Raw genomic sequence first — 18,695 nt, forward strand, 5'->3', positions numbered from 1 at the left:
TGAATGTTAAGCCTTTTAAAGTTCATAAATCTAATAATGACTTTTTATCATCACAGAAAACGAATTTGGGATCAATTTTGGCAGCCGAGGAAACAGTTGGTAAATCTAAAAACTCGGTTGTTTTCAAAAAAGCACCGACATTATCCTCTCCGACATTTACAAAAGAATTATTTTCACCAATAGAAAATGCTAAAGATCCAGGAATACCAATTAAGCCTCCACGCCTGTATTCTTCTTCTTCTTCAGTGGTGCCAATATTAAGAGATGGTGAATTGTCGTCCTACCGACATTCAATTTTAAATAAAAATGATCATAAGACGAGAATTCGCACAATTGAAGAACTTCTTGATAGTTCATCGGATTTAGATTTTCCATTAGAAACAACAACACCATCACCAGTATTACCACCAATAACTTTACCATCATCAACACCTCAATCTCAATCATCACCAGAACTTTTATCTGCATTAGCAGCAGCAGCACTTGTTGTATCGGACAACGACGACGAAATGTCAGCTAATAAAAATATATTCTGCGATAATAATGGTGCTTCCAATAATGACTTTTGTCCAACAATTTTGCCAAATGAATGTATAGCTTCAACAAGTTCCAAAGCTAGAGAATTAATTAATTATAGTGAGATAAGATCAAATTCATTATCACCAACACCGACAACAGCTACATCGACTGGAATTTCTGGTTTAATTTCGGTAAATCACTATGAAAGATTAATTGAAGAGCTGAAATGTCCAGGATGTGCTTATCCAATGAAGGCACCTATTAAATTATGTGCAACTGGTCATAGTGTATGTCAAAGTTGTACAACAGTTTTGATGGTTTGTCCACTTTGTAAGGTGAGTACTAAGTACCTATAAGTAGATATAAAATTATGAAATTTCTATGTATCCATTTTCAAGTCCCAAATATAACAGACTTTTTTTAAATAAATCATCAGGGGTTTTCATGTAAAAACTTTAAATGTGCTAACTCGTTAGTGATAAAATGTAGTTTAAAAACTTTACTAGAAAATCTAAACAAAAACTAAATATTTTAAAATTCTGAGAACAATGCTGAGCTTAGGTCACTACTTGACGATTAATTGTAACTTTGACCATAAGAGTTTATATAAAAATAACCCAAAACGGAAGCTTTTTTATTACTAGCAGATTAATATTTTGATGTTTAGTTTAATTTTTGAAGAAAATGTAAATCATTTGAAGATAGGTTTAATGATAGGTACATGAAACTTTTCGGTTTTCATACAATTTCTTTGTTGCCTCTGTCTGCATGTACGTGACGTTCTATTTTTTTTTATAAGTTAAGAGCTAATAGAGGTCTTAACGTCATACTTTTTGCTTCGTGAAGTCCTAATTTTTCATGAAGGCTTTTTTCTATCATAAATTCTCATCTTAAAAGAGGTCTTAACATCATACTTTTTTCTTCGTGAAGTCCTAATTCATTTTGAAGGCTTTTTTCTTTCATAAATTCGCATCTTAAAAGAGGTCTTAGCATCATACTTTTTGCTTCGTGAAGTCCTAATTCATCATGAAGTCTTTTTTCTTTCATAAATTCGCATCTTACAAGAGGTTTTAATATCTTACTTTAATCATGAAGGCTTTTTTCTTTCATAAATTCGCATCTTGAAAGAGTTCTTAATATCATACTTTTTGCTTCGTGAAGTCCTAATTCATCATGAAGGCTTTTTTCTTTCATAAATTCGCATCTTAAAAGGGGTCTTAACATCAAACTTTTTGCTTCGAGTAGTCCTCATTCATCATGAAGGCTTTTTTATTTCATAAATTCACTTCCTAAAAATGGTCTTAACATCTTACTTTTTGCTTCGTGAAGTTCTTATGCATCTTAAAGGCTTTTTTCTTTCATAAATTCGCATATTAAAAGAGGTCTTAGCATCATACTTTTTGCTTCGTGAAGTCCTAATTCATCATGAAGGTTTTTTTCTTTCATAAATTCGCATCTTAAAAGAGGTTTTAACATCATACTTTTTGCTTCGTGAAGTCCTAATTCTTCATGAAGGCTTTTTTCTTTCATAAATTCGCATCTTGAAAGAGTTCTTAATATCATACTTTTTGCTTCGTGAAGTCCTAATTCATCATGAAGGCTTTTTTCTTTCATAAATTCGCATCTTAAAAGGGGTCTTAACATCAAACTTTTTGCTTCGAGTAGTCCTCATTCATCATGAAGGCTTTTTTATTTCATAAATTCACTTCCTAAAAATGGTCTTAACATCTTACTTTTTGCTTCGTGAAGTTCTTATGCATCTTAAAGGCTTTTTTCTTTCATAAATTCGCATATTAAAAGAGGTCTAAGCATCATACTTTTTGCTTCGTGAAGTCCTCATTCATCATGAAAGCTTATTTCTTTCACAAATTCGCATCTTAAAAGAGGTCTTAACATCATACTTTTTGCTTCGTGTAGTCCTAATTCATCATGAAGGGTTTTTTCTTTCATAAATTCGCATCTTAAAAGAGGTCTTAACATCATACTTATTGCATCGTGAAGTCCTAATTCATCATGAAGTCTTTTTTCTTTCATAAATTCGCATCTTAAAAGAGGTTTTAACATCATACTTTTTGCTTCGTGAAGTCCTAATTCTTCATGAAGGCTTTTTTCTTTCATAAATTCGCATCTTGAAAGAGTTCTTAATATCATACTTTTTGCTTCGTGAAGTCCTAATTCATCATGAAGGCTTTTTTCTTTCATAAATTCGCATCTTAAAAGGGGTCTTAACATCAAACTTTTTGCTTCGAGTAGTCCTCATTCATCATGAAGGCTTTTTTATTTCATAAATTCACTTCCTAAAAATGGTCTTAACATCTTACTTTTTGCTTCGTGAAGTTCTTATGCATCTTAAAGGCTTTTTTCTTTCATAAATTCGCATCTTAAAAGAGGTCTTAGCATCATACTTTTTGCTTCGTGAAGTCCTAATTCATCATGAAGGTTTTTTTCTTTCATAAATTCGCATCTTAAAAGAGGTCTTAGCATCATACTTTTTGCTTCGTGAAGTCCTCATTCATCATGAAAGCTTATTTCTTTCATAAATTCGCATCTTAAAAGAGGTCTTAGCATCATACTTTTTGCTTCGTGAAGTCCTCATTCATCATGAAAGCTTATTTCTTTCACAAATTCGCATCTTAAAAGAGGTCTTAACATCATACTTTTTGCTTTGTGTAGTCCTAATTCATCATGAAGGATTTTTTCTTTCATAAATTCGCATCTTAAAAGAGGTCTTAACATCATACTTTTTGCATCGTGAAGTCCTAATTCATCATGAAGTCTTTTTTCTTTCATAAATTCGCATCTTAAAAGAGGTCTTAATATCATACCTTTTGCCTCGTGAAGTCCTCATTCATCATGAAGGCTTTTTTCTTTCATAAATTCGCATCTTAAAAAAGTTCTTAATATCATACTTTTTTCTTCGTGAAGTCCTAATTCATCATAAAGGCTTTTTTCTTTCATAAATTCGCATCTTAAAAGAGGTCTTAACATCATACTTTTTGCATCGTGAAGTCTTAATTTATCATGAAGTCTTTTTTCTTTCATAAATTCGCATCTTAAAAGAGGTCTTAACATCATACTTTTTGCTTCGTAAAGTCCTAATTCATCATGAAGGCTTTTTTCTTTCATAAATTCGCACCTTAAAAGAGGTCTTAACATCATACTTTTTGCTTCGTGAAGTTCTAATTCATCATGAAGTCTTTTTTCTTTCATAAATTCGCATCTTAAAAAAGTTCTTAATATCATACTTTTTGCTTCGTGCAGTCCTAATTCATCATGAAGGCTTTTTTCTTTCATAAATTCGCATCTTAAAAGAGGTCTTAACATAACACTCTTTTACTTCGTGAAGTCCTAATTTTTCTTTCATAAATTCGCATCGTAAAAGAGGTCTTAACGTCATACTTTATGCCTCGTGAAGTCCTAATTCATCATGAAGGCTTTTTTCTTTCATAAATTCGCATCTTTAAAGAGGTCTTAACATCATACTTTTTGCTTCGTGAAGTTCTAATTCATCATGAAGTCTTTTTTCTTTCATAAATTCGCATCTTAAAAAAGTTCTTAATATCATACTTTTTGCTTCGTGCAGTCCTAATTCATCATGAAGTCTTTTTTCTTTCATAAATTCGCATCTTAAAAAAGTTCTTAATATCATACTTTTTGCTTCGTGCAGTCCTAATTCATCATAAAGGCTTTTTTCTTTCATAAATTCGCATCTTAAAAGAGGTCTTAACATCATACTTTTTGCATCGTGAAGTCTTAATTTATCATGAAGTCTTTTTTCTTTCATAAATTCGCATCTTAAAAGAGGTCTTAACATCATACTTTTTGCTTCGTAAAGTCCTAATTCATCATGAAGGCTTTTTTCTTTCATAAATTCGCACCTTAAAAGAGGTCTTAACATCATACTTTTTGCTTCGTGAAGTTCTAATTCATCATGAAGTCTTTTTTCTTTCATAAATTCGCATCTTAAAAAAGTTCTTAATATCATACTTTTTGCTTCGTGCAGTCCTAATTCATCATGAAGGCTTTTTTCTTTCATAAATTCGCATCTTAAAAATGGTCTTAACATCTTACTTTTTGCTTCGTGAAGTCCTATTTCATCTTGAAGGCTTATTTCTTTCATAAATTCGCATCTTACAAATGGTCTTAACATCATACTTTTTGCTTCGTGAAGTCCTAATTCATCTTGAAGGCTTTTTTCTTTCATAAATTCGCATCTTAAAAGAGGTCTTAACATCATACTTTTTGCATCGTAAAGTCCTAATTCATCATGAAGGCTTTTTTCTTTCATAAATTCGCACCTTAAAAGAGGTCTTAACATCATACTTTTTGCTTCGTGAAGTCCTAATTCATCATGAAGGTTTTTTTCTTTCATAAATTCGCATCTTAAAAGAGGTCTTAGCATCATACTTTTTGCTTCGTGAAGTCCTCATTCATCATGAAAGCTTATTTCTTTCATAAATTCGCATCTTAAAAGAGGTCTTAGCATCATACTTTTTGCTTCGTGAAGTCCTCATTCATCATGAAAGCTTATTTCTTTCACAAATTCGCATCTTAAAAGAGGTCTTAACATCATACTTTTTGCTTCGTGTAGTCCTAATTCATCATGAAGTCTTTTTTCTTTCATAAATTCGCATCTTAAAAAAGTTCTTAATATCATACTTTTTGCTTCGTGCAGTCCTAATTCATCATGAAGGCTTTTTTCTTTCATAAATTCGCATCTTAAAAGAGGTCTTAACATAACACTCTTTTACTTCGTGAAGTCCTAATTTTTCTTTCATAAATTCGCATTTTAAAAATGGTCCTAACATCATACTTTTTGCTTCGTGAAGTCCTAATTCATCATGAAGGCTTTTTTTTCATAAATTCGCATCTTAAAAGACGTCTTAATATCATACTTTTTGCCTCGTGAAGCCCTAATTCATCATGAAGGCTTTTTTCTTTCATAAATTCGCATCTTAAAAGAGGTCTTAACATCATACTTTTTGCTTCGTGAAATCCTAATTCATCTTGAAGGCTTTTTTCTTTCATAAATTCGCATCTTAAAAAAGTTCTTAATATCATACTTTTTGCTTTGTGAAGTCCTAATTCATCATGAAGGCTTTTTTTTTCATAAATTCGCATCTTAAAAGACGTCTTAATATCATACTTTTTGCCTCGTGAAGCCCTAATTCATCATGAAGGCTTTTTTCTTTCATAAATTCGCATCTTAAAAGAGGTCTTAACATCATACTTTTTGCTTCGTGAAATCCTAATTCATCTTGAAGGCTTTTTTCTTTCATAAATTCGCATCTTAAAAAAGTTCTTAATATCATACTTTTTGCTTTGTGAAGTCCTAATTCATCATGAAGGCTTTTTTTTTCATAAATTCGCATCTTAAAAGACGTCTTAATATCATACTTTTTGCCTCGTGAAGCCCTAATTCATCATGAAGGCTTTTTTCTTTCATAAATTCGCATCTTAAAAGAGGTCTTAACATCATACTTTTTGCTTCGTGAAATCCTAATTCATCTTGAAGGCTTTTTTCTTTCATAAATTCGCATCTTTAAAGAGGTCTTAACTTAAAACTTTTTACTTCGTGAAGTCCTAATTCATCATGAAGTTTGTTTCTTTCATAAATTCGCATCTTAAAAGAGGTTTTAACTTAATACTTTTTACTTCGTGGAGTCCTAATTCATCATGAAGGATTTTTTCTTTCATAAATTCGCATCTTAAAAGAGGTCTTAACATCATACTTTTTACTTCGTGAAGGCCTAATTCATCATGAGGGCTTTTTTTTCTTAATTTCGCATCTTGAAAGAGGTCTTAACTAAATACTTTTTGCTTCGTGAAGTCCTCATTAGTCATGAGGGCTATTTTCTTTCATAAATTCGCATCTTAAAAGAGGTCCTAACTTAATACTTTTTACTTCGTGAAGTCCTTATTCATCATGAAGGCTTTTTTCTTTCATAAATTCGCATCTTAAAAGAGGTCTTAATTCAATAGTTTTTGCTTCGTGAAGTCCTTATTCATCATGAAGGCTTTTTTCTTTCATAAATTTGCATCTTAAAAGAGGTCCTAATTCAGCTTCGTGGATTCCTTATTCGTCATGAAAGCTTTTTTCTTTCATAAATTCGCATCTTAAAAGAGGTCTTCAAACCATAGTTTTTGCTTCGTAAAGTCCTTATTCATCATAAAGGCTTTTTTCTTTCATAAATTCGCATCTTAAAAGAGGTCTTTTTACTTCGTGAAGTCCTTATTCATCATGAGGGCTTATTTCTTTCAAAAATTCGCATCTTAAAAGAGGTCTTAATTTAATAGTTTTTGCTTCGTGAAGTCCTAATTAGTCATAAGGGCTTTTTTCTTTCATAAATTCGCATCTTAAAAGACGTCTTAACTTAAAACTTTTTGCTTCTTGAAGTCCTAATTAGTCATAAAGGCTTTTTTCTTTTATAAATTCGCATTTTAAAAGAGGTCTTGGCTTAATAATTTTTGCTTCGTGAAGTCCTAATTCATCATGAAGGATTTTTTCTTTCATAAATTCGCATCTTAAAAGAGGTCTTAACTTAAAACTTTTTACTTCATGAAGTCCTAATTCATCATGAAGGTTTTTTTCTTTCATAGATTCGCATCTTACAAGAGGTCTTAACTTAATACTTTTTACTTCGTGAAGCCCTAATTCATCATAAAGGCTTTTTTCTTTCATAAATTCGCATCTTAAAAGAGGTCTTAACATCATACTTTTATGCTTCGTGAAGTCCTAATTCATCATGAAGGTTTTTCTTTTATAAATTCGTATCTTAAAAGAGGTCTTAACATCATACTTTTTGCTTTGTGAAGTCCTAATTCATCATGAAGGCTTTTTTCTTTCATAAATTCGCATCTTAAAAGAGGTCTTAACATCATACTTTTATGCTTCGTGAAGTCCTAATTCATCATGAAGGTTTTTCTTTCATAAATTCGCATCTTAAAAGAGGTCTTAACATCATACTTTTTGCTTTGTGAAGTCCTAATTCATGATGAAGGCTTTTTTCTTTTATAAATTCGCATCTTAAAAGAGGTCTTAACATCATACTTTTTGCTTCGTGAAGTCCTAATTCATCATGAAGGTTTTTCTTTCATAAATTCGCATCTTTAAAGAGGTCTTAACGTCATACTCCTACTTCGTGAAGTCCTAATTTATCATGAAAGCTTTTTTCTTTCATAAATTCGCATCTTTAAAGAGGTCTTAACGTCATACTTCTACTTCGTGAAGTCCTAATTTATCTTGGAGGCTTTTTTCTTTCATAAATTCGCATCGTAAAAGAGGTCTTAACATCATATTTTTTGCCTCGTGAAGTCCTAATTCATCATAAAGGCTTTTTTCTTTCATAAATTCGAATCTTAAAAGAGGTTTTAACATCATACTTTTTTCTTCGTGAAGTCCTAATTCATCTTAAAGGCTGTTTTCTTTCATAAATTCGCATCTTAAAAGAGGTCTTAACATCATCAAGGGGCACGGTAGTGCCCAGCCAAGTTCTCTAGCAACTTTGGCACTACACCCTTATTTACAGGAAACAACTCAGGCCATTTTCGACCCCCCTCTAACTTCCACACCAAAGATGCTAGAAATTTCAAACTCACTACATTTGTTGAGCTCGTAAAAACCAAACTCCTCACAAAATTTCAGCCTCCTACGATGAGTAGTTTCTGAGATATAGGGCTTCAAAAATCGCAAAAACCGTAACTGACTCACTGACTCACTGACTCACTGACTCATTGACTCACTGACTCACTGACTCACTGACAGATCATCAAAATTATGGAGAACTTCCCGATATCGTAGAAACTTGAAATTTTACACGGTGATAGGACTTGTGGTGTATACAAAGGAAAAAATCGAAAATTTGAGATTTTCAATTCAGGGGGCGTGGCATCCGCCCATTTCCGCTGAATTTTCATCATATATTATAGAGCACTTCTGATTATCGTAGAATCTTGAAATTTGGTAGAATGGTAGAGCTGGTAGTTTATACAAAGGAAAAAATTTAAAATTTGAGAATTTCAGCCAGGGGGAGTGGCAACCGCCCATTTCCGCTGAATTTTCATAAATTATTATAGAGCACTTCTGATTGTCGTAGAATCTTGAAATTTGGTAGAATGGTAGAGCTGGTAGTTTATACAAAGGAAAAAATTTTAAATTTGAGAATTTCAGCCAGGGGGCGTGGCAACCGGCATTCACGCTGAATTTTCATCAAATATTATAGAGCACTTCTGATTGTCGTAGAATCTTGAAATTTGGTAGAATGGTGGAGCTGGTAGTTTACACAAAGGAAAAAATTTAAAGTTTGAGAATTTCAGGGAGGGGGCGTGGCAACCACCCATTTTCACTGAATTTTCATCAAATATAGAGATTTTATATTCTACAGCCATACCTTGCAAAAAGTAGTGAAATCACAACAAAAACATTACTGTTAAAAAAAGAGCCAAGTTCTCCTATGTTGAAATTATGCTGGCACAAAAAGTACTGAGATGTAAAAGTGTACCAAGTTCTAAGGTTTGGGTTCAAATTCGTATCAATAAAATTTTGATTGTTTACTTGGCAATTTTTGAAATAACTTTAAAAATCGATAATTAAGAAAAATTGTCAAGAGAACAATCAAAATTTTATTGATACGAATTTGAACCCAAACCTTAGATCTTGGTACACTTTTACATCTCAGTACTTTTTGTGCCAGCATAATTTCAACATAGGAGAACTTGGCTCTTTTTTTAACAGTAATGTTTTTGTTGTTACTTTTTGCTTCGTGAAGTCCTAATTCATCATGAAGGTTTTTCTTTCATAAATTCGCATCTTTAAAGGGGTCTTAACGTCATACTCCTACTTCGTGAAGTCCTAATTTATCATGAAAGCTTTTTTCTTTCATAAATTCGCATCTTTAAAGAGGTCTTAACGTCATACTTCTACTTCGTGAAGTCCTAATTTATCTTGGAGGCTTTTTTCTTTCATAAATTCGCATCTTAAAAGAGGTCTTAGCATCATATTTTTTGCCTCGTGAAGTCCTAATTCATCATAAAGGCTTTTTTCTTTCATAAATTCGAATCTTTAAAGAGGTTTTAACATCATACTTTTTTCTTCGTGAAGTCCTAATTCATCATGAAGGTTTTTCTTTCATAAATTCGCATCTTAAAAGAGGTCTTAACATCATACTTTTTGCTTCGTGAAGTCGTAATTCATCATGAAGGCTTTTTTTCTTTCATAAATTCGCATCTTTAAAGAGGTCTTAACGTCATACTCCTACTTCGTGAAGTCCTAATTTAGCATGAAAGCTTTTTTCTTTCATAAATTCGCATCTTTAAAGAGGTCTTAACGTCATACTTCTACTTCGTGAAGTCCTAATTTATCTTGGAGGCTTTTTTCTTTCATAAATTTGCATCGTAAAAGAGGTCTTAACATCATATTTTTTGCCTCGTGAAGTCCTAATTCATCATAAAGACTTTTTTCTTTCATAAATTCGAATCTTAAAAGAGGTTTTAACATCATACTTTTTTCTTCGTGAAGTCCTAATTCATCTTAAAGGCTGTTTTCTTTCATAAATTCGCATCTTAAAAGAGGTCTTAACATCATACTTTTTGCTTCGTGAAGTCCTAATTCATCATGAAGGTTTTTCTTTCATAAATTCGCATCTTTAAAGGGGTCTTAACGTCATACTCCTACTTCGTGAAGTCCTAATTTATCATGAAAGCTTTTTTCTTTCATAAATTCGCTTCTTTAAAGAGGTCTTAACGTCATACGTCCTAATTTATCTTGGAGGCTTTTTTCTTTCATAAATTCGCATCGTAAAAGAGGTCTTAGCATCATATTTTTTGCCTCGTGAAGTCCTAATTCATCATAAAGGCTTTTTTCTTTCATAAATTCGAATCTTAAAAGAGATTTTAACATCATACTTTTTTCTTCGTGAAGTCCTAATTCATCATGAAGGTTTTTCTTTCATAAATTCGCATCTTAAAAGAGGTCTTAACATCATACTTTTTGCTTCGTGAAGTCGTAATTCATCATGAAGGCTTTTTTTCTTTCATAAATTCGCATCTTAAAAGAGGTCTTAACATCATACTTTTATGCTTCGTGAAGTCCTAATTCATCATGAAGGTTTTTCTTTCATAAATTCGCATCTTAAAAGAGGTCTTAACATCATACTTTTTGCTTCGTGAAGTCCTAATTCATCATGAAGGCTTTTTTCTGTTATAAATTCGCATCTTAAAAGAGGTCTTAACACATCATACTTTTTGCTTCGTGAAGTCCTAATTCATCATGAAGGTTTTTCTTTCATAAATTCGCATCTTTAAAGAGGTCTTAATGTCATACTCCTACTTCGTGAAGTCCTAATTTATCACGTAAGCTTTTTTCTTTCATAAATTCGCATCTTTAAAGAGGTCTTAACGTCATACTTCTACTTCGTGAAGTCCTAATTTATCTTGGAGGCTTTTTTCTTTCATAAATTCGCATCGTAAAAGAGGTCTTAACATCATATTTTTTGCCTCGTGAAGTCCTAATTCATCATAAAGGCTTTTTTCTTTCATAAATTCGAATCTTAAAAGAGGTTTTAACATCATACTTTTTGCTTCGTGAAGTCCTAATTCATCATGAACGTTTTTCTTTCATAAATTCGCATCTTTAAAGGGGTCTTAACGTCATACTCCTACTTCGTGAAGTCCTAATTTATCATGAAAGCTTTTTTCTTTCATAAATTCGCATCTTTAAAGAGGTCTTAACGTCATACTTCTACTTCGTGAAGTCCTAATTTTTCTTGGAGGCTTTTTTCTTTCATAAATTCGCATCGTAAAAGAGGTCTTAACATCATATTTTTTGCTTCGTGAAGTCCTAATTCATCATGAAGGCTTTTTTCTTTCATAAATTCGCATCGTAAAAGAGGTCTTAACGTCATACTTTATGCCTCGTGAAGTCCTAATTCATCATGAAGGCTTTTTTCTTTCATAAATTCGCATCTTTAAAGAGGTCTTAACATCATACTTTTTGCTTCGTGAAGTCCTAATTCATCTTGAAGGCTTTTTTCTTTCATAATTTCGCATCTTAAAAGAGGTCTTAACATCATACTTTTTGCTTCGTGAAGTCCTAATTCATCTTGAAGGCTTTTTTCTTTCATAATTTCGCATCTTAAAAGAGGTCTTAACATCATACTTTTTTCTTCGTGAAGTCCTAATTCATCATGAAGGCTTTTTTCTTTCATAAATTCGCATCTTAAAAAAGTTCTTTTCATCATACTTTTTTCTTCGTGAAGTCCTCATTCATCATGAAAGCTTATTTCTTTCACAAATTCGCATCTTAAAAGAGGTCTTAACATCATACTTTTTGCTTCGTGAAGTCCTAATTCATCTTGAAGGCTTTTTTCTTTCATAATTTCGCATCTTAAAAGAGGTCTTAACATCATACTTTTTTCTTCGTGAAGTCCTAATTCATCATGAAGGCTTTTTCTTTCATAAATTCGCATCTTAAAAGAGTTCTTTTCATCATACTTTTTTCTTCGTGAAGTCCTCATTAATCATGAAAGCTTATTTCTTTCACAAATTCGCATCTTAAAAGAGGTCTTAACATCATACTTTTTTCTTCGTGAAGTCCTAATTCATCATGAAGGCTTTTTCTTTCATAAATTCGCATCTTAAAAGAGTTCTTTTCATCATACTTTTTTCTTCGTGAAGTCCTCATTCATCATGAAAGCTTATTTCTTTCACAAATTCGCATCTTAAAAGAGGTCTTAACATCATACTTTTTGCTTCGTGAAGTCCTAATTCATCTTGAAGGCTTTTTTCTTTCATAATTTCGCATCTTAAAAGAGGTCTTAACATCATACTTTTTTCTTCGTGAAGTCCTAATTCATCATGAAGGCTTTTTCTTTCATAAATTCGCATCTTAAAAAAGTTCTTTTCATCATACTTTTTTCTTCGTGAAGTCCTCATTCATCATGAAAGCTTATTTCTTTCACAAATTCGCATCTTAAAAGAGGTCTTAACATCATACTTTTTGCTTCGTGAAGTCCTAATTCATCTTGAAGGCTTTTTTCTTTCATAATTTCGCATCTTAAAAGAGGTCTTAACATCATACTTTTTTCTTCGTGAAGTCCTAATTCATCATGAAGGCTTTTTTCTTTCATAAGTTCGCATTTTAAAAATGGTCCTAACATCATACTTTTTGCTTCGTGAAGTCCTAATTCATCATGAAGGCTTTTTTCTTTCATAAATTCGCATCTTAAAAGAGGTCTTAGCATCATACTTTTTGCTTCGTGAAGTCCTCATTCATCATGAAAGCTTATTTCTTTCATAAATTCGCATCTTAAAAGAGGTCTTAGCATCATACTTTTTGCTTCGTGAAGTCCTCATTCATCATGAAAGCTTATTTCTTTCACAAATTCGCATCTTAAAAGAGGTCTTAACATCATACTTTTTGCTTCGTGTAGTCCTAATTCATCATGAAGTCTTTTTTCTTTCATAAATTCGCATCTTAAAAAAGTTCTTAATATCATACTTTTTGCTTCGTGCAGTCCTAATTCATCATGAAGGCTTTTTTCTTTCATAAATTCGCATCTTAAAAGAGGTCTTAACATAACACTCTTTTACTTCGTGAAGTCCTAATTTTTCTTTCATAAATTCGCATTTTAAAAATGGTCCTAACATCATACTTTTTGCTTCGTGAAGTCCTAATTCATCATGAAGGCTTTTTTTTCATAAATTCGCATCTTAAAAGACGTCTTAATATCATACTTTTTGCCTCGTGAAGCCCTAATTCATCATGAAGGCTTTTTTCTTTCATAAATTCGCATCTTAAAAGAGGTCTTAACATCATACTTTTTGCTTCGTGAAATCCTAATTCATCTTGAAGGCTTTTTTCTTTCATAAATTCGCATCTTAAAAAAGTTCTTAATATCATACTTTTTGCTTTGTGAAGTCCTAATTCATCATGAAGGCTTTTTTTTTCATAAATTCGCATCTTAAAAGACGTCTTAATATCATACTTTTTGCCTCGTGAAGCCCTAATTCATCATGAAGGCTTTTTTCTTTCATAAATTCGCATCTTAAAAGAGGTCTTAACATCATACTTTTTGCTTCGTGAAATCCTAATTCATCTTGAAGGCTTTTTTCTTTCATAAATTCGCATCTTAAAAAAGTTCTTAATATCATACTTTTTGCTTTGTGAAGTCCTAATTCATCATGAAGGCTTTTTTTTTCATAAATTCGCATCTTAAAAGACGTCTTAATATCATACTTTTTGCCTCGTGAAGCCCTAATTCATCATGAAGGCTTTTTTCTTTCATAAATTCGCATCTTAAAAGAGGTCTTAACATCATACTTTTTGCTTCGTGAAATCCTAATTCATCTTGAAGGCTTTTTTCTTTCATAAATTCGCATCTTTAAAGAGGTCTTAACTTAAAACTTTTTACTTCGTGAAGTCCTAATTCATCATGAAGTTTGTTTCTTTCATAAATTCGCATCTTAAAAGAGGTTTTAACTTAATACTTTTTACTTCGTGGAGTCCTAATTCATCATGAAGGATTTTTTCTTTCATAAATTCGCATCTTAAAAGAGGTCTTAACATCATACTTTTTACTTCGTGAAGGCCTAATTCATCATGAGGGCTTTTTTTTCTTAATTTCGCATCTTGAAAGAGGTCTTAACTAAATACTTTTTGCTTCGTGAAGTCCTCATTAGTCATGAGGGCTATTTTCTTTCATAAATTCGCATCTTAAAAGAGGTCCTAACTTAATACTTTTTACTTCGTGAAGTCCTTATTCATCATGAAGGCTTTTTTCTTTCATAAATTCGCATCTTAAAAGAGGTCTTAATTCAATAGTTTTTGCTTCGTGAAGTCCTTATTCATCATGAAGGCTTTTTTCTTTCATAAATTTGCATCTTAAAAGAGGTCCTAATTCAGCTTCGTGGATTCCTTATTCGTCATGAAAGCTTTTTTCTTTCATAAATTCGCATCTTAAAAGAGGTCTTCAAACCATAGTTTTTGCTTCGTAAAGTCCTTATTCATCATAAAGGCTTTTTTCTTTCATAAATTCGCATCTTAAAAGAGGTCTTTTTACTTCGTGAAGTCCTTATTCATCATGAGGGCTTATTTCTTTCAAAAATTCGCATCTTAAAAGAGGTCTTAATTTAATAGTTTTTGCTTCGTGAAGTCCTAATTAGTCATAAGGGCTTTTTTCTTTCATAAATTCGCATCTTAAAAGACGTCTTAACTTAAAACTTTTTGCTTCTTGAAGTCCTAATTAGTCATAAAGGCTTTTTTCTTTTATAAATTCGCATTTTAAAAGAGGTCTTGGCTTAATAATTTTTGCTTCGTGAAGTCCTAATTCATCATGAAGGATTTTTTCTTTCATAAATTCGCATCTTAAAAGAGGTCTTAACTTAATAATTTTTACTTCGTGAAGTCCTAATTCATCATATGAAGGCTTTTCACTTTTATAAATTCGCATATTAAAAGAGGTCTTAACTTAAAACTTTTTACTTCATGAAGTCCTAATTCATCATGAAGGTTTTTTTCTTTCATAGATTCGCATCTTACAAGAGGTCTTAACTTAATACTTTTTACTTCGTGAAGCCCTAATTCATCATAAAGGCTTTTTTCTTTCATAAATTCGCATCTTAAAAGAGGTCTTAACATCATACTTTTATGCTTCGTGAAGTCCTAATTCATCATGAAGGTTTTTCTTTTATAAATTCGTATCTTAAAAGAGGTCTTAACATCATACTTTTTGCTTTGTGAAGTCCTAATTCATCATGAAGGCTTTTTTCTTTCATAAATTCGCATCTTAAAAGAGGTCTTAACATCATACTTTTATGCTTCGTGAAGTCCTAATTCATCATGAAGGTTTTTCTTTCATAAATTCGCATCTTAAAAGAGGTCTTAACATCATACTTTTTGCTTTGTGAAGTCCTAATTCATGATGAAGGCTTTTTTCTTTTATAAATTCGCATCTTAAAAGAGGTCTTAACATCATACTTTTTGCTTCGTGAAGTCCTAATTCATCATGAAGGTTTTTCTTTCATAAATTCGCATCTTTAAAGAGGTCTTAACGTCATACTCCTACTTCGTGAAGTCCTAATTTATCATGAAAGCTTTTTTCTTTCATAAATTCGCATCTTTAAAGAGGTCTTAACGTCATACTTCTACTTCGTGAAGTCCTAATTTATCTTGGAGGCTTTTTTCTTTCATAAATTCGCATCGTAAAAGAGGTCTTAACATCATATTTTTTGCCTCGTGAAGTCCTAATTCATCATAAAGGCTTTTTTCTTTCATAAATTCGAATCTTAAAAGAGGTTTTAACATCATACTTTTTTCTTCGTGAAGTCCTAATTCATCTTAAAGGCTGTTTTCTTTCATAAATTCGCATCTTAAAAGAGGTCTTAACATCATACTTTTTGCTTCGTGAAGTCCTAATTCATCATGAAGGTTTTTCTTTCATAAATTCGCATCTTTAAAGGGGTCTTAACGTCATACTCCTACTTCGTGAAGTCCTAATTTATCATGAAAGCTTTTTTCTTTCATAAATTCGCATCTTTAAAGAGGTCTTAACGTCATACTTCTACTTCGTGAAGTCCTAATTTATCTTGGAGGCTTTTTTCTTTCATAAATTCGCATCTTAAAAGAGGTCTTAGCATCATATTTTTTGCCTCGTGAAGTCCTAATTCATCATAAAGGCTTTTTTCTTTCATAAATTCGAATCTTTAAAGAGGTTTTAACATCATACTTTTTTCTTCGTGAAGTCCTAATTCATCATGAAGGTTTTTCTTTCATAAATTCGCATCTTAAAAGAGGTCTTAACATCATACTTTTTGCTTCGTGAAGTCGTAATTCATCATGAAGGCTTTTTTTCTTTCATAAATTCGCATCTTTAAAGAGGTCTTAACGTCATACTCCTACTTCGTGAAGTCCTAATTTAGCATGAAAGCTTTTTTCTTTCATAAATTCGCATCTTTAAAGAGGTCTTAACGTCATACTTCTACTTCGTGAAGTCCTAATTTATCTTGGAGGCTTTTTTCTTTCATAAATTTGCATCGTAAAAGAGGTCTTAACATCATATTTTTTGCCTCGTGAAGTCCTAATTCATCATAAAGACTTTTTTCTTTCATAAATTCGAATCTTAAAAGAGGTTTTAACATCATACTTTTTTCTTCGTGAAGTCCTAATTCATCTTAAAGGCTGTTTTCTTTCATAAATTCGCATCTTAAAAGAGGTCTTAACATCATACTTTTTGCTTCGTGAAGTCCTAATTCATCATGAAGGTTTTTCTTTCATAAATTCGCATCTTTAAAGGGGTCTTAACGTCATACTCCTACTTCGTGAAGTCCTAATTTATCATGAAAGCTTTTTTCTTTCATAAATTCGCTTCTTTAAAGAGGTCTTAACGTCATACGTCCTAATTTATCTTGGAGGCTCTTTTCTTTCATAAATTCGCATCGTAAAAGAGGTCTTAGCATCATATTTTTTGCCTCGTGAAGTCCTAATTCATCATAAAGGCTTTTTTCTTTCATAAATTCGAATCTTAAAAGAGGTTTTAACATCATACTTTTTTCTTCGTGAAGTCCTAATTCATCATGAAGGTTTTTCTTTCATAAATTCGCATCTTAAAAGAGGTCTTAACATCATACTTTTTGCTTCGTGAAGTCGTAATTCATCATGAAGGCTTTTTTTCTTTCATAAATTCGCATCTTAAAAGAGGTCTTAACATCATACTTTTATGCTTCGTGAAGTCCTAATTCATCATGAAGGTTTTTCTTTCATAAATTCGCATCTTAAAAGAGGTCTTAACATCATACTTTTTGCTTCGTGAAGTCCTAATTCATCATGAAGGCTTTTTTCTGTTATAAATTCGCATCTTAAAAGAGGTCTTAACATCATACTTTTTGCTTCGTGAAGTCCTAATTCATCATGAAGGTTTTTCTTTCATAAATTCGCATCTTTAAAGAGGTCTTAATGTCATACTCCTACTTCGTGAAGTCCTAATTTATCACGTAAGCTTTTTTCTTTCATAAATTCGCATCTTTAAAGAGGTCTTAACGTCATACTTCTACTTCGTGAAGTCCTAATTTATCTTGGAGGCTTTTTTCTTTCATAAATTCGCATCGTAAAAGAGGTCTTAACATCATATTTTTTGCCTCGTGAAGTCCTAATTCATCATAAAGGCTTTTTTCTTTCATAAATTCGAATCTTAAAAGAGGTTTTAACATCATACTTTTTTCTTCGTGAAGTCCTAATTCATCTTAAAGGCTGTTTTCTTTCATAAATTCGCATCTTAAAAGAGGTCTTAACATCATACTTTTTGCTTCGTGAAGTCCTAATTCATCATGAAGGTTTTTCTTTCATAAATTCGCATCTTTAAAGAGGTCTTAATGTCATACTCCTACTTCGTGAAGTCCTAATTTATCACGTAAGCTTTTTTCTTTCATAAATTCGCATCTTTAAAGGGGTCTTAACGTCATACTCCTACTTCGTGAAGTCCTAATTTATCATGAAAGCTTTTTTCTTTCATAAATTCGCATCTTTAAAGAGGTCTTAACGTCATACTTCTACTTCGTGAAGTCCTAATTTTTCTTGGAGGCTTTTTTCTTTCATAAATTCGCATCGTAAAAGAGGTCTTAACATCATATTTTTTGCTTCGTGAAGTCCTAATTCATCATGAAGGCTTTTTTCTTTCATAAATTCGCATCGTAAAAGAGGTCTTAACGTCATACTTTATGCCTCGTGAAGTCCTAATTCATCATGAAGGCTTTTTTCTTTCATAAATTCGCATCTTTAAAGAGGTCTTAACATCATACTTTTTGCTTCGTGAAGTCCTAATTCATCTTGAAGGCTTTTTTCTTTCATAATTTCGCATCTTAAAAGAGGTCTTAACATCATACTTTTTGCTTCGTGAAGTCCTAATTCATCTTGAAGGCTTTTTTCTTTCATAATTTCGCATCTTAAAAGAGGTCTTAACATCATACTTTTTTCTTCGTGAAGTCCTAATTCATCATGAAGGCTTTTTTCTTTCATAAATTCGCATCTTAAAAAAGTTCTTTTCATCATACTTTTTTCTTCGTGAAGTCCTCATTCATCATGAAAGCTTATTTCTTTCACAAATTCGCATCTTAAAAGAGGTCTTAACATCATACTTTTTGCTTCGTGAAGTCCTAATTCATCTTGAAGGCTTTTTTCTTTCATA

At 31.7% G+C, this 18,695-nt stretch overlaps 1 protein-coding gene across 3 annotated transcripts in view; it reads left to right on the plus strand.

Annotated features, from left to right (window-relative positions):
- LOC129910530 (E3 ubiquitin-protein ligase siah-1) overlaps positions 1 to 18,695 on the plus strand; it is a 29,641-nt gene that overhangs the window by 7,881 nt on the left and 3,065 nt on the right. For 2 of the 3 annotated variants that reach the window (XM_055987950.1, XM_055987949.1), the window contains exons 2-3: positions 57 to 99; positions 184 to 854. In XM_055987950.1, the coding sequence (XP_055843925.1) occupies positions 510 to 854 (345 nt within the window). In that variant the 5' untranslated portion in view covers positions 57 to 99; positions 184 to 509. Of the gene's footprint in view, positions 1 to 56; positions 855 to 18,695 lie in introns of all 3 variants that reach the window. The other variant, XM_055987948.1, reaches the window with a different exon arrangement.

Source organism: Episyrphus balteatus, chromosome 2 (genome assembly GCF_945859705.1).
Source record: "Episyrphus balteatus chromosome 2, idEpiBalt1.1, whole genome shotgun sequence".
Taxonomy (NCBI): domain Eukaryota; kingdom Metazoa; phylum Arthropoda; class Insecta; order Diptera; family Syrphidae; genus Episyrphus; species Episyrphus balteatus.